Source organism: Natator depressus, chromosome 21, assembly GCF_965152275.1.
Source record: "Natator depressus isolate rNatDep1 chromosome 21, rNatDep2.hap1, whole genome shotgun sequence".
NCBI lineage: Eukaryota > Metazoa > Chordata > Testudines > Cheloniidae > Natator > Natator depressus.
Genome location: NC_134254.1, coordinates 7,113,377 through 7,131,200, shown reverse-complemented (window position 1 = coordinate 7,131,200; position 17,824 = coordinate 7,113,377). Strand labels below are relative to the sequence as shown.

The 17,824-nt window shown below is 43.2% G+C and overlaps 1 protein-coding gene across 2 annotated transcripts in view; it reads right to left on the bottom strand.

Annotated features, from left to right (window-relative positions):
* DSTYK (dual serine/threonine and tyrosine protein kinase) overlaps positions 1-17,824 on the bottom strand; it is a 59,609-nt gene that overhangs the window by 13,413 nt on the left and 28,372 nt on the right. Inside the window, exons 3-5 of one of the 2 annotated variants that reach the window (XM_074936007.1) lie at positions 9,112-9,775; positions 3,565-3,797; positions 2,905-2,988 (exon numbers count right to left, since the gene is read on the bottom strand). In XM_074936007.1, the coding sequence (XP_074792108.1) occupies positions 2,905-2,988; positions 3,565-3,797; positions 9,112-9,775 (981 nt within the window). The remainder of the gene's footprint in view (positions 1-2,904; positions 2,989-3,564; positions 3,798-9,111; positions 9,776-17,824) is intronic. The other variant, XM_074936008.1, reaches the window with a different exon arrangement.

The following is a 17,824-nucleotide window of genomic DNA, read 5'->3' as shown; positions in this document are numbered from 1 at the left end:
ATACTTCTTTAACTTGCTGACAAGAATACTGTGGGAGACCGTGTCAAAAGCTTTGCTAAAGTCAAGAAACAATCACAGTTACTGTAAGTAATCGTTCAAGTTGTTGTCTACAAAGAGTCTACACTTGGTGATAAAAAGCAGTTTAGTGTCCTTTGAAGCGAGGTCGGTCACTTGCTGTGGGAGCGCACCTGTACCAACCAGCCCATTGTCCATTACAGATGCACCTTGATACCTTGCCTTCAGGTGGGCAGCCACCACAGCTAGGACTTAGGTGAACACCTATCGTGATGCTGAGAGACCAAAGGGTAGAACTCTGCTGATAGTATGGATGTTCTTGCCAGGAATCCATGAGCTGGAAGGATTAAGATGGGAAAATACATACCTTGAAGGTCAAGAGCAGTGAGCCAGTCTATGGGATCCAGAGAGGAGATTATAAAGTCCAGGGAAACCATGCAGAATTTGAAGCAATGGCTAAAAAAGCATTGAGACAAAGATAGGTGAAGAGTCTCCCAACTTTGAAATTAGGATGCAGTGGGAATGAAGTCCCTGGCCCCTGAACTCTGTGGGGGTGTGGACTTCCTCTACCACTCCCATTTAAGTGAAGCAAGAAGTGGACTCCCTCAGCCTCTGATGAGAAAGGCCCCTGAAGGAGGACTTGGGGATAAAAACAGCTTGAACCTGGATCGTCAAGACTCACCAGTCCTTGGTTATCCCATCCCAGGCTTCCTGGAAGCAGGATAGGCTGTTGTCAAAGAGAGGCCTGGAGGAAGGAAGAGCTGAGGGAGGTCTGCCCAAACGCAAAAACACAAAACACCATTTTTGCTTGAAGCCCCACACTGTGGGGCAGACTCAGTAAAATCACTACCCCTTCCTCAGCAGCTCTAAAGTCAGTAGCTGCGGATAGCATTGAGACTAGTTTCAGTCTAAAAGAAAAAGGAGTACTTGTGGGACCTTAGAGACTAACCAATTTATTTGAGCATGAGCTTTCGTGAGCTACCTGTATCATGGTAACTTCCTCTCTGGGGCTGGGACATACTGACCCAAGAATCTCAAGGTGGCTTTGGAGTCTTTTAGGGAATTAAGTTCCTCATCCATATCACGATTAAAGAACTTGTTGCCCTCAAATAGGAGGGCTGATGGTGACTTGGACCTCCGGTGGATTTCCTGATGCCTGCAGCCATGAACCTGGCTGCTGCAGCCAAAGCATCAAATGATGCTTGAAGTGCCATTCAGGCAGTGAGCTGGCCTTTAAAAGGGATTTCAATTCCTTGTGCTGGCCCTTCAGAAGTCTGTCCGTAAAAATGGAAAATGTCCCGTAACAGAAAGTCCTTCTCTGATAGCAGCACCTGATCATTTGCCACTCATATCTGAAGGCTTGCTGAGGAGTATACCTTCTTCCTGAAATAGATCTCATTTCTTGGGGTCTTTATCCACATGGGTAGACTTGGGCTAGCTTTGGTGCCTCAACTTCCCATGAGCCACCTGCACTATAAAAAGAGTCCCAGGGGTAGGGTGCTAGTAAAATATTCAAACCTTTTCACAGGCACCTGGTATCCAATAGCCCCTTTTGATGTTGCTGTGACTGAGGCCACTGTATGCCAAGTCAAGTGGTCAGTCACCAATGGGCATGGCCAGTTACACTGCAGAGGAAGACTGCAGGACTTTCAGAAGACAGACACTCAGCATGCTCTTGCATGACTTCCAGTGGAATATCTAGGGTCTTCACCACTTTTAGCAAGGTCTTGGAAGGGCTTTAAGCTCATCCACAGAAGTAGTGAATGGGGGCTTAACTACTTCTATCTGCAGATAGAGATGGCCAGAGGCTAATAAATCTGTGGAGAGTAGTAATCTCCACCATATTCCCTCTCACCCCCCATAAACGGACACAGACAGGAGAGAAGCCCAAGACAGCTTCTTTGGTGAGGGGGATCTGGCTCTGGAGACAGTGGATGAAGCTGACTTCCTAGAACAGAGGCTCACTTGTAGGGAGACCAGTACTGCCATGGCTGGTACGGTCAGGGAGGATGACAAATGAGTGGGTACCAGGAGGGCTGCTCTGCATCCCTGATGATCTTCCAGTGCCTCTCAGAGATGATCTTGAACTCTGCCAGATCCTCACTGTTCCAAAGCACAATAGGCATTGGGAGTGCCAGACATTCACAGGAATATCAGGTGCAGGATGGGCAGACCTTGAACTCCAACGACTTGGGTCTGCCCTTGTACAGTCAATCTATACAAGGAAGGGATTCCTTGCATAGCAGAAACCTTCTCACTACTCTGTTTAAGATTAAAGTAACTAAAGCCAATTGGCAAAGAAAACCGATCGATCAACACTAGACAAAGACCAGCACTCCCCCCCCACAGTAGGAAGAAAAAAAAAAAATAGCGTCCTAGCTGCACAAAGCTAGGAACACCCATACAGGAACTGCAACGGGCAGTAAGAAGGAACTGATTGCAGGAGGCTGCTGCCCCACGCCCCTTATGCCTTCCATTATGAGGAACGAAAAGGTACTCCGGGCACAGGCACAGTCCCAAAAGAATCTTATCTCATGTACGAAGAGCAAAATCTGTATGGACACTCACTCAAATAATAAAATAATAATAATATAGTGGTTTGCCTGAATACTTGTAACAAGCAACTGTCAAGTCAATTCTTCACTTTGTGAAGCATCCAGCACCCTTTTGGGGCACATTATTAATTTGCACATTTATGGTTTGTAAAAAGAAGTATAATTCTGCAGAACAGAGACAAGCAGAAGTTATTAATATTTAGTATCAGTTTCATAAGCAATCCCTGCAGCGTTTATAATCCAAGCAGTCCATCGTTCTAGTACGAGACTCAGGGTGTGATAGTAACTAGTCTATTTTACAGTCCAAACAGAAAGGAATGTAGACTATTTGTACCTGTTTGATCTGTTCCCAAAGCATTCTGGTTACTGATGAGCCCGAGTGAAAAGTGACTTCAACGTGATAGGCTGCATTTAATATCTGGAGGGGGGAGACGGGGGGGGGGGGGGGGAGAATTAGCAAAGTAGGACCCATGACTTGCTTAATTCTGATTCAGCATGGAAAACCGACCTAGAACAAATAAGAGCACTGGTCCTGCAAATCTTGTATCTTGCCTCTGGCAATGGTCTATACCCGATGTTGCAGATGGCTCCCAGTTTACCAGATCAGATTACTCCGTGTATTTAATCCTTACCACACCCTTACATAGACAGGTAATTATCACCATTTTACAGACTGGGAAACCGAGAGGGACGTTAAGTGACTTGGCAGAGATCATACAGCAAGCCTGAGAAGAGGGGAGAATAGAGCCTACGATTCCCCAATTCTACCCCCTCTTCTCTAGCCACTTCGTCAGTTTCTCAAAGGTTTCTGCTTCCTTCTATTGATTTTAGTAGGGCTTGTACATTATAGCTTTGCCCAACTCTTCCTTGTTTTTTTAGTGCTGCTCTCTTATGCTATCAGGATAAAGTCAAGTCTTGCTGTGACAGTCCAACAAAATTCTTTGTAAAAAAGTAACGCTACGAAAATTCTCAGCAACTGTTTGAGCTACCGTACCTGTTTGAGATAATTGCTCGTGATATGTACTGAAACATCCTGAGACTTCTCCAGACTCCTCAGGCATCTCTCCAGCGTCCCCACAAAGCTTTCACGCAGGTAGTCTACGGAGCTTATCAATTTGTTGGCAACCGCTTGGTTTAACCGAGAAATGATCAGTTCCTGGATTTGCTTAATGCAACATTTAATGTCCTTGGAACTCACAGGCTCCCCATTCTCAGGAATTATAATGTCTGCAAGGAGGAAGGAAGGAAAGATAGATTTGTACAGCCAGGACACACAGGCATCACAATTGTACTATTAGCAGTCAAACATGACAAGCTTCTGCACTGTGTTTTGCAAAGCAGCTACAGCACAAGCTTATTACAACACTTGTCTCGACACTTTCTGCTCACCCTCCACCCCTTCTAACACTATTAATTATCTTGAGTTTTAACTTCTAGGTCCTGTTTATGCTCTTGGACAAACTGCTGCTAACAATGGTTTGTGAAAGAAAGCTAGTTGAAACCATGTGGACAGGGGCCCCCTCCACTGCTCCCAAGGGAGCATTATAGTAAGATTAAAAGACTGAGATGGGGGGGCCCCTTTGGTTTTGTTTTATTTTGGGGGGTGGGGGTGGGCAGGGAGGAAAGAAGAGATGTTCTGAAGTAGGATGATTAGCACTGTTCTTTCAAAATCACAACAAACTGGGCTTAAAAGCAGGTGGAAGCTGTGCAAGCTTGTTCTACAAGCATGCATCCCACTGCATCCCTAGGGCCATATACTAAATCTAGGACCAAAGACACAGATGAAAGGCTAATTCATTCACCATTTGACCCCTTGGTGAATGAGTTGTGTACTTGTCTCTGTTGTGTACTTGTCTCTCAGTAAGAGAAATATTAGGAAGGTTTTATACATTCCTGCTCTTGATGTGACTACATATTATGCTCACCATTCAACTAGCAAATGTTTCAAGGCATTAAAAAAAAAAAAAAAAAAAAAAAAAGGATGAGCAAAGCATTACATATTAGATCAACTTTCTTTGCAGAGAGTACGTAGTTTCTGAAGCATATTCAAATGGTGATTTGGGAGGGTGGGGGAATTCAGGCCATTTGCCTGTTTTTAACTAACTCAGTGATTCCCAGACATTCCAAAGCCACAATCTCACCCCCTCCAGTTCATTTTCAGACACAGAATTTTTTAGCTCTCAGCACTAAGTTCACTGAAAAGCTATCTGCTCCACTAAATGCAAAAAAGTTTGAGACTCAAGTCTCTAAACATACTTTTTGATCCCTTGCGCGTCCTACTGCAATTTCAAGCCAACTTAATAGCCTGTGAGAACAACATACACACCACTGCAATGCTTGTGCCCGATTGTTTACATTTATAGGACTATTATTAGCAGTAGTATTGTAGTAGCCCAGTCATAGAACAGAGCCCCATTGTGTAGACGCTATATAGACAGAACAAAAGGGTCCCTCCTGCCCCAAGGAGCTTATAATTAGCTCCCAATTGGACACTAAAGCTTGTCTTCAGAAGGCTGCCATACGAGTCACTTTCTCTTGTGATGTACTTGCCAACCTCCTATCTAACCCTCAAGATGGAAGGGGACAAGGATTACCCTGCCCTCTGATTTCAAATGCACATCACAGCGATTTCCCAGTCAGAACTGAAATCTGGTCTGAGCTCTGTTAAAAGCAAGGTCACATGCAAACCACTTATTGCTGTACCTCAGTTCCTCCATATTATTCCTCACATCACAAAGATTATCTGGTGCTTATTCAATGCTTGGTATACAAAACGCCAAGTATTATTCAATAGGTAACTAGCTGGTCAAGTTGCATGCACCACAGCCAGTTTCCCCAGTTCTACACCAACGCTCAGAGGTCAGGCTGGAGCCCTGTATTTGAACACAAAATCCAAAGGGAGAGTCTAGCTTCTTTAAACATAAATCAAGTGACTGACTTATGACATCAGAGGCCACAACAGGAGAATCTACCTTCCTTCCTGCAGCAAAAACTCTCAAATGCTGTTGGCCCTCAAGTTACTGCAGTCTGGTTTTACATTCTCCTGAATGCCCAGCTCTACACAACAGCGTGTACACTGAAGGCATGTACTCACTAAAGGCTACGTCTACATTACAGTTGAAAGCGCGATTAGAGCTCAAGTAGACACACTCACACTAGCTTTAAACTACCTAATGCAGCTAAAAGAAAAAAAAACAGTGGAGACGTAGCAGCACAGACTTCAGCATGGGATGTACACGCTTACCAGGGACTTGGGGTACATACTTTCGTTGCTAGCCTGTGCAATCATGTCTTCACTGCTATTTTTAAACTGCACTAGCTAGATTAAAGCTAGGTGTAGGTACACCTCCCCAAGCTGCAGTCACACCTGATTGCAGTCTGATTGCAGCACAGATAAAGCCCGAGGACTTGTTTAGCTCCAAGTGCAACATGGTGCCCATAACCCAACTCCCATTCACACAAAGTCTCTAGCTCCAGTTAAATGATACTTGAAACTCTAGCTAGCTGGCCCATCAGGGGATGTGGGCTGAAGCTTGAGTGCTGCTGATGCTCAAATAATACAGTGGGGATTTAATTACTCCAGGACACTAATAAAAACACTTTTAGTCAAGTGTTATTTCAGTGTGGACACTCTCACTCAAGCAGAATTAACTCAAACCAACACTGCAGTGTAGACCAACCCTTCATGATTATGGCTGTACTTAACGTGACTGATACAAAGCAAACATATTCTAAGTCACAGAACAATCCTTCTCCCTCCCAACCGTGACTGCACTCCAGAGACAAAAATCTGGATACATGGTATTCCACATGCTCATTCTCTACTTTATGGCAGGTGCTCTATTCCACACCCTCCATCTCTCCTAGAGGACTGCATGCATTTGTTTTCCAGTTTTAAAATTAAAGTGCAGGTCTAGAGATTTAAAAGCCTCCTTAGAGCATTCAATGCCTTTTGAAGGTAAAGAAAAGCAAACCACTTCCTCCAATCTTACAGCCTAAAGCTATTTTCAATTTTGTTTCAAGCAGAAAACCCCTTCATGTCACTTCAAAGTGCATTTCCATGTCAACGTTCCTTCCTGAAGGACCAAAATAAGTTATCGCAAACCATTGCCTGACAAGAGAAAGTTTTATAAAACCTGCCACATCAAAGCACCCATTTGTAGCTAATCATGGGACTATCTAGTGCCCCAGACCAAAAGACTCAGAGAGAATATGTTAATTAAGTTTAACCATTCACAACAGTTAATAAACCCCTCACTCCTGGAGCTCAAAAGCTACCAACAGAAGTTACACCTCACTAGGAAGTGCATTGGGAAGCCATGCATCTTCAAACACAAAAAGACCACCCATGCCATTCAGCTTGCAGGAACAGAGCAGGTTTTGCTAACTCTTCCCAAAAGAGGGCCCCAAGCCTAACCACGGTTGAGCTTGGTGGTTTCCATGATGGGAGAGGGCAAAAAGGACAGTGAGATTTCCTGCCTACATACAACTTGCAGGGTGGGGTGGAGATTGTGCAGGATTTGGCATGAGCTTTGGAGACCTGTGCTCTGGGCCACTTCCTGTTTACTAATTCCCAACAATCAGCTCGCCCCAACCCTTCCTTCCTAGGTCACCGTGGGCTATGCCAATTGCCACTTTGGGGCTGGGAAAGAATTTTTCCCCATTCCACCAGATTGACCAAGATCGGTTGGGTTTTTTGCCTTCACAGCAACAGGAGGGCTGGGATTCTCCTGCTCCTGAAGGTCACCATTAGAACCTACAGGAGAATTGTTTAGCTGTTGCAACTTTTGGAAGGTGCCGAGTGCAGGAACTCTCCGATTTAGGCTCCAGGTCCAAAGTCTTAACAAAGTGGGCATCCGAAGGGTATCTCCTTATGAGATGGGCAACTTGTCTATTTCCTCACCCCCACCCTGGGTCAAATGCAAACCAAGGATGGGATATGACCGTGGGGCAACTGCCCCACCACTGCACTTCATGGCAGTGCTGTCTGGCTGTCGAAGTCACTTGTCACCTCAACTCCCAAAAATGGGATGATAGTGGGCAGCTGGGGGCACCCTGAGAACCTTCTCGTGTGATGATTGTCAATTCTTGGGTGCTCCCCCTGTAAGGGAGCCGAAGGATTGATGTGCTCCAAGTGACTACAATGGACTGTCCCCTGGATGTAATCTGACTAATAAAATTGCATCCTAGTTAAAATTTACACCACATGTCCTTGCATTCTTCCATGTGTTGAGCATGCCAAATAGACTTTTAGGCAATAACCCATGCTTTCTGATGCACCACCAGGTAACTGCCCAGAGGTCAGCAGGAAACAATAGAAGAAGGGCAACCAGGGATCTATATAGAAGTGTTTTATTTTAGAAGGTTCAATACTGTAAAGCTGTTTAAGACAACCGTCCTCACCTGTGAAAGAAAGAAAGGGACTTTAAATTCTAGGAATGCAGGGTAGAGGCTTGCACTTCACAGTTTTCTTTTAAGAGATTTACTATCCTCACAACCACAGCTAGGCAAACTGGCAATATTTCAGTGGACTGACTATTAAAAAGATTGGTGGAGCCGAACCAGAACAAACGGTTTTTGTTATTAATATTTTGGCAAGTTGAAAAGTAAAAAAAAATATTTTGGGGTCAAACAATGTTCCTATTTAGCGTATGTTTACAGTTATTTTTATAATAGTAAAGGAAGTTTCTATAGAAGTGGATTTGAAAGTGTCAGAGCGAGAAGTATTCTAAAAATTCTGAAAAAAAAATCGAGGCTTGTGACCAACAATTTGACAAAGTCAACACAAATTTGCAAAATGTTTTGGTGTTGACAAACTTGCATTTTTTGCTGAAAAAAAAAAAAGTGGTTTTATTATCCAGTTTTGACTACTCACAGCCATTTTCCCACCACTAATGTAGACAATTACTATCTCCCATTGTAAGACAGGACATTAAAGCAAAGAGGCCAAGGGCCTGTGTACACTTGAAACACGACAGCGGTACAGCTCCAGCACTGCTGTAGTGCTTCAGTGTAGCCACTGCCTACCCAGACGGGAGGGGCTCTCTTGTCAGCGTAGGTAATCCACCTCCCTAAGCAGCAGTAGACAGCGCTAGGTCAGTGAAAGAATTCTTCCATCGACCTAGTGCTGTCTACACCAGGGGTTAGATCTGCTTAACTATGCTGCTCACAGGCGTGGATTTTTCACACCCCTCAATGATGTAGCTGGGTCGACCTAACCTTTTAGCATAGGCCAGGCCTAAGTAGCCTGTTCTGGTCTACGCAGCATGAATCACTGTCAGACTTAATTAGAAGTCAGGTGTTCCTGGTCTAGTTGTGTGCTCCGACCTACTTCAGTGATATGCTTAGAGAAAATAGTCCAGTGTAGCAGACTACCAGTTGATTGCTTTACAGACTAGATGATTCAGAAGAGGTCACACAGGAAGGCGGACTTCTTCTGATCCTCATTTACATTGGCCCAAGAAGCAAAGTTTGTGGAGGGGCTTATAAATTTAGTCATCTTCAGATCTCTTCCCATCTCTCTCCTCTTACCAGAGATTACCTTTGAATTCCATGTTAGCAGCATCTTCCAGCAGCTCCTCTTTCATATTGTTGAGAGTCTCTATGATCATGTCCTTCATCTCCTCCTGCTTGCGATTGGCAATACCCATCAGAGACTCATAGAGCTCATTCTCCTTCTTGCGCGTGTACTCCAGCCGTTTTGGGGTGATCTGCAAGTCTCGTTGCATGTCAAAAGCCTGGTTGATGAAGATGTCCAGGCAGCGGCAGTGCACCAGGTTCAGGATGGTGGCTACATCCACCAGGTGCTTCTGCAGCACCTGCCTGGAGAAAGTGCTCAGGAGGCGGAATTTCTCTAATTGCTCCACCAGCATGCTCTGGGCTTTGGCATCAGAGCTAGGGGCCCCACAGCTGCAGTGGTTGGTACTCAGGTAGTCTAGGTCCATCAGCTGACAGAAGAGGGATGACTTCTCATTCTCAGCCTTTTTGGGAGAGATCAATTCAGCCGCCGACTCTGGCACTTTGCAAAAGAAAACAGGCAAAGAGAATTTCTCTTGGATTTCCCGCAGTTCATTTTCATCAGATGCTGAGAGTTTAGTCTCACTGATGGCAAAGGTGACGACAGGCAAGACATGGTTCACATACTCTCCCAAGGTGACCTCAGCAGACTGGAATCCCCGACAAGGGGCTACCACAATATCCACCTCCTGAAAGAGTAATAAAATAAGATCACCACATTGAAGTTTTAGCAATTAACGCTGCTAGTAACTCCCAACTTCCCTCTCCCCACTAAAAATTCATCCCTGTGATAGGACCTGTCATGGTCTAAACATGCAAATCCCATGAGTCCATGGGGCTGATTGGAGCTTCTCCCAGATCCTTGTATTAGCCTATAGAAGTAGTTATTCAAGGCTCATTTCTCAACCTTTTGGGTGTCTACAGCAATACTAGACAATGAAGTCTTGGAATCAGCAAACAAGGTTCAAATCCAACCCCAGTTTCACATGGCAGTATAGGATCCATGGTCCTATTTTAGACCTCAAGCCTCTTGGTCTTGCAAGAGCTGACTTTTTATTTCATTTTCATTGTGAAAGATTGGAGAACCGAAAATATATCCTAGCTCACTTCAATATTTCAGACTTTTCACTTGAGTCACTTCATTTAGAATTTTTACTCATTGTGTCTCGCTGAGATATGGCTAGAATGCTTCAAATCAGCTAAAGCTATTGAAGTCACTGACACAAGATCCATGTTTTTGTGATTCAGCATTGAAGGTTTTCTAAACTACTATGATGATTTTTAGGACACGAACTAGTGAGAGCACACTGCCAGCCTGGAGAATGAAATCAGTAGATCCGCAACACAATAATAGCTCAGGGAAGCGTGTGCTGTTCTCTCTGCTATCTGCTGGCATGACTCAAACCTGTCTTGAAAATCCCCCATTTAGGGCAAAAGGGAGTTCAGCCTCCCTGACCTATTCAGTTCTCGGTCCATTTCTTGACTGCCAACAAAGGGCAGTTAGTGTGCAGATATTTCTGGACACTAGAAATTCAGTTGCATCAACCAACTCATTATACATACGATGATGCAAAAAAAAAAAGTTACCATACTGAGGTGGCTTGCATTCACTACTGCACAGAGCTGGATCTGAACTAGTTACTAGAGCAGAGGTTCTCAAACTTCATTGCACGGTGACCCCCTTCTGACAACAAAATTACTACATGACCCCCAGAAGCGGGGACCCACAGCTTGAGCCTGCCACAGTCCTGCCACCCCAGGTGGGAGGGGTGAGGTGGGGTCAAAGCTGAAGCTCAAGGGCTCTAGATCCAGATGCGGGGCCTGTAACCTGAGCCTTGTCACCCAGGGCTTTAGCCCTTGGGCTTCGGCTTTGGCCCTGGCAAGTCTAATGCCAGCCCTAGCAACCCCATTAAAATAGGGTTGTGACCCACTCTGGGGTCCCGACCCACAGTTTGAGAACCACTGACCTAGAGAAAAGGCTATCTTAGAACCATTTCCACCATCCACGCTACCTCTCAAGGAGCTTGTCCGAGATGCCAACATCCTCTCTCTAATTTTAAAAAGACGACACCGCTTACTAGCAAAGTTTGCTTTTCCTTTAAGACTGCATTGCAGCCACATTTGTTTACTGTATTTGTTTTATAACCACCTGTTGGCCAAACAGTTTAAAAGCTCAAAGAGTCTCATCAATGACTGACTTAGTGTTAAGATCCGATGCCTTCTGTATTTGTACCTTTAGCAAAAGGAAAGGAAAATCCTTAACTAGCTTCACTCACTTTTGTTTGTTGACCTTGAACCAAATCTTTAAGGACCATCCCTGATTTTTCAGTTACTATTACTTCTACCACAGAAAAAACAGTAGCTAGCCCCTCTCCCAGGTGCAAAAACAAATACACCTGCACACCACCACACATACAAGCAGACAGTCAGGTAAATTTTAGGTTGCGTGGGGACATGCAGGAGAGCTTTTACATTTTCTGGCTAGACACTTCAAGAAGTTCTTCTATCCACTTTGCAGTTATTTGTACTGGTCCTCTTTAGACCAACTGTAGGTTGATCCTATATGGCTCGGACACAAGTCATGAAAAAATCCTGCATCAAGCCTCTTTTCAACTTTAAGCGTGTATTCCAAGCACACAGTTACTGCCCTGAATAGACTCCTATCCACTGCTACTACAACTTATAGTTATTGCATAAATGAAAATAGCTAAGTGACCATTATTACAGTGGGGTTAAGTACAATGACACTATAAACTGCCAAAGTTTGTAGATATGCAAGCCAAGAAGATCAATCAAGTACAAGTTAACTTCCTGGCACTTCCAGTCGTGAATTTGTCCCTCACCCTTCCCACAATATACTGATTTGTAGGCTCTTCACCTGCCTATGGTGAAAGACACTGGCCACTGCTAGAAGAGATACCCAAGTTCAGACTGGCCCACCTAAGTTGCCAGTCATATCCTGTGTTTCTAATGAGCGATTCAAGCATTGAACATTTCAGCTGTAAAGGTAAGAGTTCAGTTGTTGGTGTGGCTCTGGGACTCTACCACCTGAATAGGAGTTAAATACTGTTAGGAGGCTGCATTATTAGCTACGAGTAAAATTCATATATGGTATAACTTTACTGAGTTAGACCACAAATTTTTAGCTACAGTTCTTAGCCACAGTGTTCATAGATGGAAAGGCTCCAGGAGAATGCCTACCTTGTGGAGTAATTGCCCAAATGACTGCACCAACAGCTGTCTAGAGGTTGGTCAGAACTGTAATATTTTGATTACTGACGTAATGCCCAGTGAATGTTGCATAGGGACATGAATAAGCATTGCAACACAGTAAGAATTAAACAAGTTACACTTGGGCCAGTCACTTAACCCCTCCTCTGTAACAGATACTTACCTTCTTTTCTCAAGTGCTATAGAGCTAAGTTTTCATATGTGTGAAATGACTTTATGAATTGGAAGAAGGAGCGGTATAGGTACTTAACACTTACAGATTACAATTTTTTCCTGCTTCAAAGTACTCTAAATAAGAATTAACAATTTGAGGCAGTCCAGTATTCACACCATTTCAATGATTGGGAAACTGAGGTACTGAATTAAGTGAAAAGGAGTACTTGTGGCACCTTAGAGACTAACCAATTTATTTGAGCATAAGCTTTCGTGAGCTACAGCTCACTTCATCGGATGAAGTGCATCCGATGAAGTGAGCTGCAGCTCACGAAAGCTTATGCTCAAATAAATTGGTTAGTCTCTAAGGTGCCACAAGTACTCCTTTTCTTTTTGCGAATACAGACTAAACACGGCTGTTACTCTGAAACCTGAATTAAGTGAATTGCCCAAGGTCAGAGTGAGTCAGTGTCCAAGACATGACTGGAACTTGGTTCCTAGTTCCCAGTATTGTATTTAGACCACTCCCTTCTATGGGCTTCAAGAGCTCAGCCAATCAGATCACGCAATTAGCTAAACACTCCAGTGGCTTATACACTTTGTTCTACCACTTGTTAAATGAATTACCTACCATTTGGTCACTTGGAAGGGGCTGATGACAACTGACGAGCTGTTAAGCATGTACTGATGGTGATGACAGCAACAGTGTCGTCATTTGGGTGGGATGAGGCTGCAATCTTCATACCATTTTACCTTCAGTGACAATTAGACATTGGGTACAAGTATGGTATCAACATTCTAAATAGAGTTTTTGGCATTTCGGTTTACAGTGCAACAAGTAAGATTTCACAGCCAAGAGAGAACATTAGGAAGGCATCTTAAACAGGGCAATAGTCTATTTAAATTGAAGATCTTCATTAGAGACACTATGGTTAGACAGCCTTCCTTAATCTGAACCTGAAAAACTGAAATGCATCTGTAACAAATCAGTGTTGTTCCTCAAGATTCTGCTATTGATTCTTGCAGTATCAGAGTCCCTTAGGTGCCTGGAACCAGATGTTGAGCTGTCACAGGGATCCTCTCATGCAAGTACATCATCTTTTCATGTTTACAGACAGTTCATTACATGAACTTCCCCACAGCACTGGGCTTGCACATTAGTCAGTTATTTGTAGTGGAGTATCACTATTTTAGAAGGGAAAAAATATTTTAAATTAACTGGAAATGCTTTTATGTAGCCAGGCAAAACTATTTAAATCTGATTTAATGGTATTGGCTTCAAAAGCTATGAGCAAAGTATCCCAGTTAGTTTCTCTGCTGTGGAACCAAGTGGAGGATGTCACTCACTTCCACAGAATCTGAGACTCTAGGAGTCTCCTTTAAAAATTTTACTAGAGATTTTTGCTAGGGGAGAAGTGCTCCCTGAGAAGAGAAATAAAACACTCCAGCAGTACAGGCCCAAGAAAAAGGGTCTTTACAAGAGACAAAATTTCACATCCATATAAAAGTTTTTGAATTTCAGTATTGCCCTGCAGAGTTGGAAACCCAATCAGTACTGCATTAGACCATGAAAAAAAAAAATCACAATGAAAGGCAAGAGCTAGGCAAAAGTTGAGAAAAACATTCCTTTTTTTAAAATTCAAGTAGCTTCTTGGGCTCCATCTTCAGGGCTGAGCTGTGGGAGGAGGGCCAATAGCCCTAGAGCTGAGCAGTTTTAAGGATACAGTTTAAGATTCACTTTCACTTGTTCGGTCTAGACCTTCACTTGGGCAATTAGATTATTTATTTACACAAGGAACTGAAGTGCTGGAGGAGGAGATGAAAATGAGCTTTACAGACAATCTTGACTTCTGTATTGAAGCCAAATCTCAATATAATGGATGCAATTTACTCACGTGTAGAGACTTAATCAGATACTTCTGATATCTGTGAGGTGCTTTCAGATCCTTTGATAAAGAGGTGCAAGGCAGCACAAATAGGGTCACCTTTTAGGGTAGTCAAGAAGTCCTATGTAGGATACCTTGCCTTTGTCCACAAGGGGGGTGGCTTCAGACTCAGGTTTAATTTAAGCATGATTTTAACATATGCGTAGCCTTTTGAGTAAACATTCACCTAGTCAGTTCTTTCAGTATTATTTGTTTCCAATAGTAGTAGTCTCCCATTTAAAGGGGGGGAGGAGGTGGCACAAAATAATTCTGCTAACAAAAGCTAGATAGAGAACAAGTTAAGCTCAGTTTTAACTAGCTAACCATGATGCATGCATTTTTAGAGCTTCCATTTAGCCAGTGCCTGGTTGCTCTGTGCTTTAAATTGATTGCTCTGAGGTGTCCTGCATCCTGATTGCTCCCCACTGGTTGACATTGCAACTTGGAAGTGCCAATACTAAAAACTTGCAATGAAGGGCCAGTTCTGAAACAAACTTCCTTTCCATTTGATGAAGAGTTAAATATTCCCCTTTGGGTGCGGCTGAAAGGATTACAATTCTGGATGCTACTTTATTAAGAGAGTTCAAAAATTCTCCCAAATAATCCAGAAATGAAGGCATAAGTGAGATCTTCACTGTGCACCAGAGGAAGCCACTGAGCTCTCAAGCAAAAACATGAATACGAATTTTTAGTCAAATGAAAGACTTGAGTAGTCTCCCATTTTCTGCCCTAAAAAAGTCTTGCCAGCAGTTTTCCTGCTATTACTGTCATGGGACTCCCAAGTCCGTAGCTAAACAAGAGTATAAGTTAAAGAAAAATTGGATAGGCAATTCTGCAATATTCACATTGAAAGATGACTCACACAGATGACTATAAACAAAGGAGGAAGCCAGTACTGTCTCTAGGAGATGGGCTAAAAAAAAAAAAACCCAACACAAAATGCAGCGTGAGCAACTGGTCCTTGTTTTAGCAGAGACCTTGTAGGGTTTTCCGGCAACATTTGCATCATTTGTTTGCTTTTACTTCTATGAGGTAATTTTCCCCAATTTATGGTGTTTCTCCGAATATTTCCATATGCTATTCAGTTGTATGTTCTTAAACTTGGATTACGAACTCTTCAAGGCACCAGTCTAGTCTTCTTGTGTGTGCCCAGCAGTATGTACACCTCATAGGGCAGTTTCACTGAGAGGACTGTTAGCTAGAATTGCTGTAGTCACAGTGATTTATGGAAATATCTTGGAACCTTAAATCAGTTCTCACTAAATCAGAGCTCTCAGTCAGTATGCTCTGCTGAAGCAAAAGCTTCAAATACATTACTATCAAATAATTACGTCCATGTTTCTCCAAAGTTAAAACCTGGTCTAAAAATCAAGACTTATTGAACACTTGGAGACCTAAACACCAACTACACAACTATCTGGGTTACAATTCTGCTTCTTGAGAGAATATTGCCTGACATATGTTGACAGCACCTATTCATTAAGAACTGTAATACAAAGTAGCCAATTAGGAAAAAAGCATTCCATTCTCCTCTCTCTGACAGCCTATGCATATTTCTATGGACTAAATTCTGTACGCCTCTATTCAAAGAGAGAGCTTAGCCCCAGTACTAAATACAGGTAAAAGGAGAGACACTATACACAATACATAATGAAGAAGAGACAAGCAATTGAAGATCTTTATCTCAGTGCAATAAGCTATTTAGGGACACAGCCAGTTGCCTTGTCCTTTAGGATAAAAATTGGCAGAGGATTGCCATATTTTCATATACCTGCCTCCTATTCATTTAAGAATAAGATTCATTTGCTGCTTCCAACAATGACCCTACCCCAGATTATTAGACCTGGCACAGTTTCACTTTCCATTTATTGAGGAAAGACTTTTTGTAGTTAGAGGTGCTCAGAGGCTATCCTCTGTTAGCCAAGCTTTTGCTGGAGCGGATTACGCTTAGTGAGACTCAAGTCTCAATTCAGTATTTCACTCAAACACTAAACCAATTCCAGTACTCTTCGGATTCCGAGAATGGATCTACCACAGCACACAAGCAATGCAATAACTAAAATCAGACGCTGCTAGGGGCAAGTTATACAAACTGCACTATGAATCGGAGGTACTTATATGGCCGGGTTACCAAAGTATCAGAGCACCTCACGATCTTTGATATGTTTACCCTCAACATCCCTGTGAGGTAGGGAAGTACCATTATCCCCTTTTAACACAGAGACCTGAGGCATCAAGAAATTAAATGATTTGCTCAAGGTAACACGAAGTGTATGGCAGATTAGGGAACTGATCCCAGAACTTTGAGTCCCAGGCCAGCACTCTAAACTAAAACTGACAGTAACACTCTGTGCCAGCACCCTTTGCAAATAAAAAGGTTGTTAGTGCTACTTTGTTTCTTTGGATTAAGACCATCTGTGTCATAAATAGGAATCCTGCTCCACTATGGAAGTTTGTGTTCTTCCATCAGTAAGAGGGCCAATTAAACAAGTCTACAGATAACACACAAGACATAGGAAACAGTCTGAATAGTGTTTAACACTAGACTCTTCTAACCCTACTGCAAAAGCCACAGAACCTGCCCCCATCGAGAGAGAGAGAGAAAGAAAGAAATCACTCTAAGCCAGCAAAAACTGAAAGTAGTGACATTCAGAGCATAGCACAAGACCCAGACTCTAGCTCTAATCAGATACGGGTGGAAGGAAATATGAATTTCCCAGTGATTGTACTTCTGAGAATACCGTCCCTCTAGCACTGAATCCAAGTTGATAGGCCCAGTGTAAGACCTAAACAGAACAGCTCTCAGATATTTGATCCTGGTGCTCAGCAAAAGCACCTCAGTCAAGCTTAATTGCAGCTGTGCTATACTGGGGTTTGGAGGAAAGGCTCAGCCAGAAGCCAGCCTCAGAGAATACATCTACACTGCAAAAGGTAATAAGGCAACAAGCCTCAGAGCTCAGGTCAACTGATTTGGGCTTGGGTACAAGGCTAGAAATAGCAGTGTAGACATTTGGGCTCAGGCTGGACCCTGGACTCAAAGGCCCCTCCCCCCCGTTGGGTTTGAGAGCCCAAGTTCCAGCCCAACCCAAAATGTCTACGCTGTTATTTTTAGCTCTGTAGCATGAGCTTGAGTCAGTTGACAACTTTGCAGTGTAGACATACCCTTAGGGTCTCAGAAACAAGACAGGAAACCAATGTATGCTTCAGCCTTTGCTTAGAATGTTCTTTACAGTTAAGACCACATGGATATGCAGTCACATTCTTTGCCACCTGTAATGGACAAACGGTGAAGAGAAGTCAAACGTAACAGCATTGCATTGGTGCACAAGCAGCAGTAGCAAAGCCAATTCAATGAAGTTACTGACCCATCTAATTTTGTTCCTTGAGATAAAGTGCAAGGAACAAAACCTTATTTTTTCCCGAAAAGGA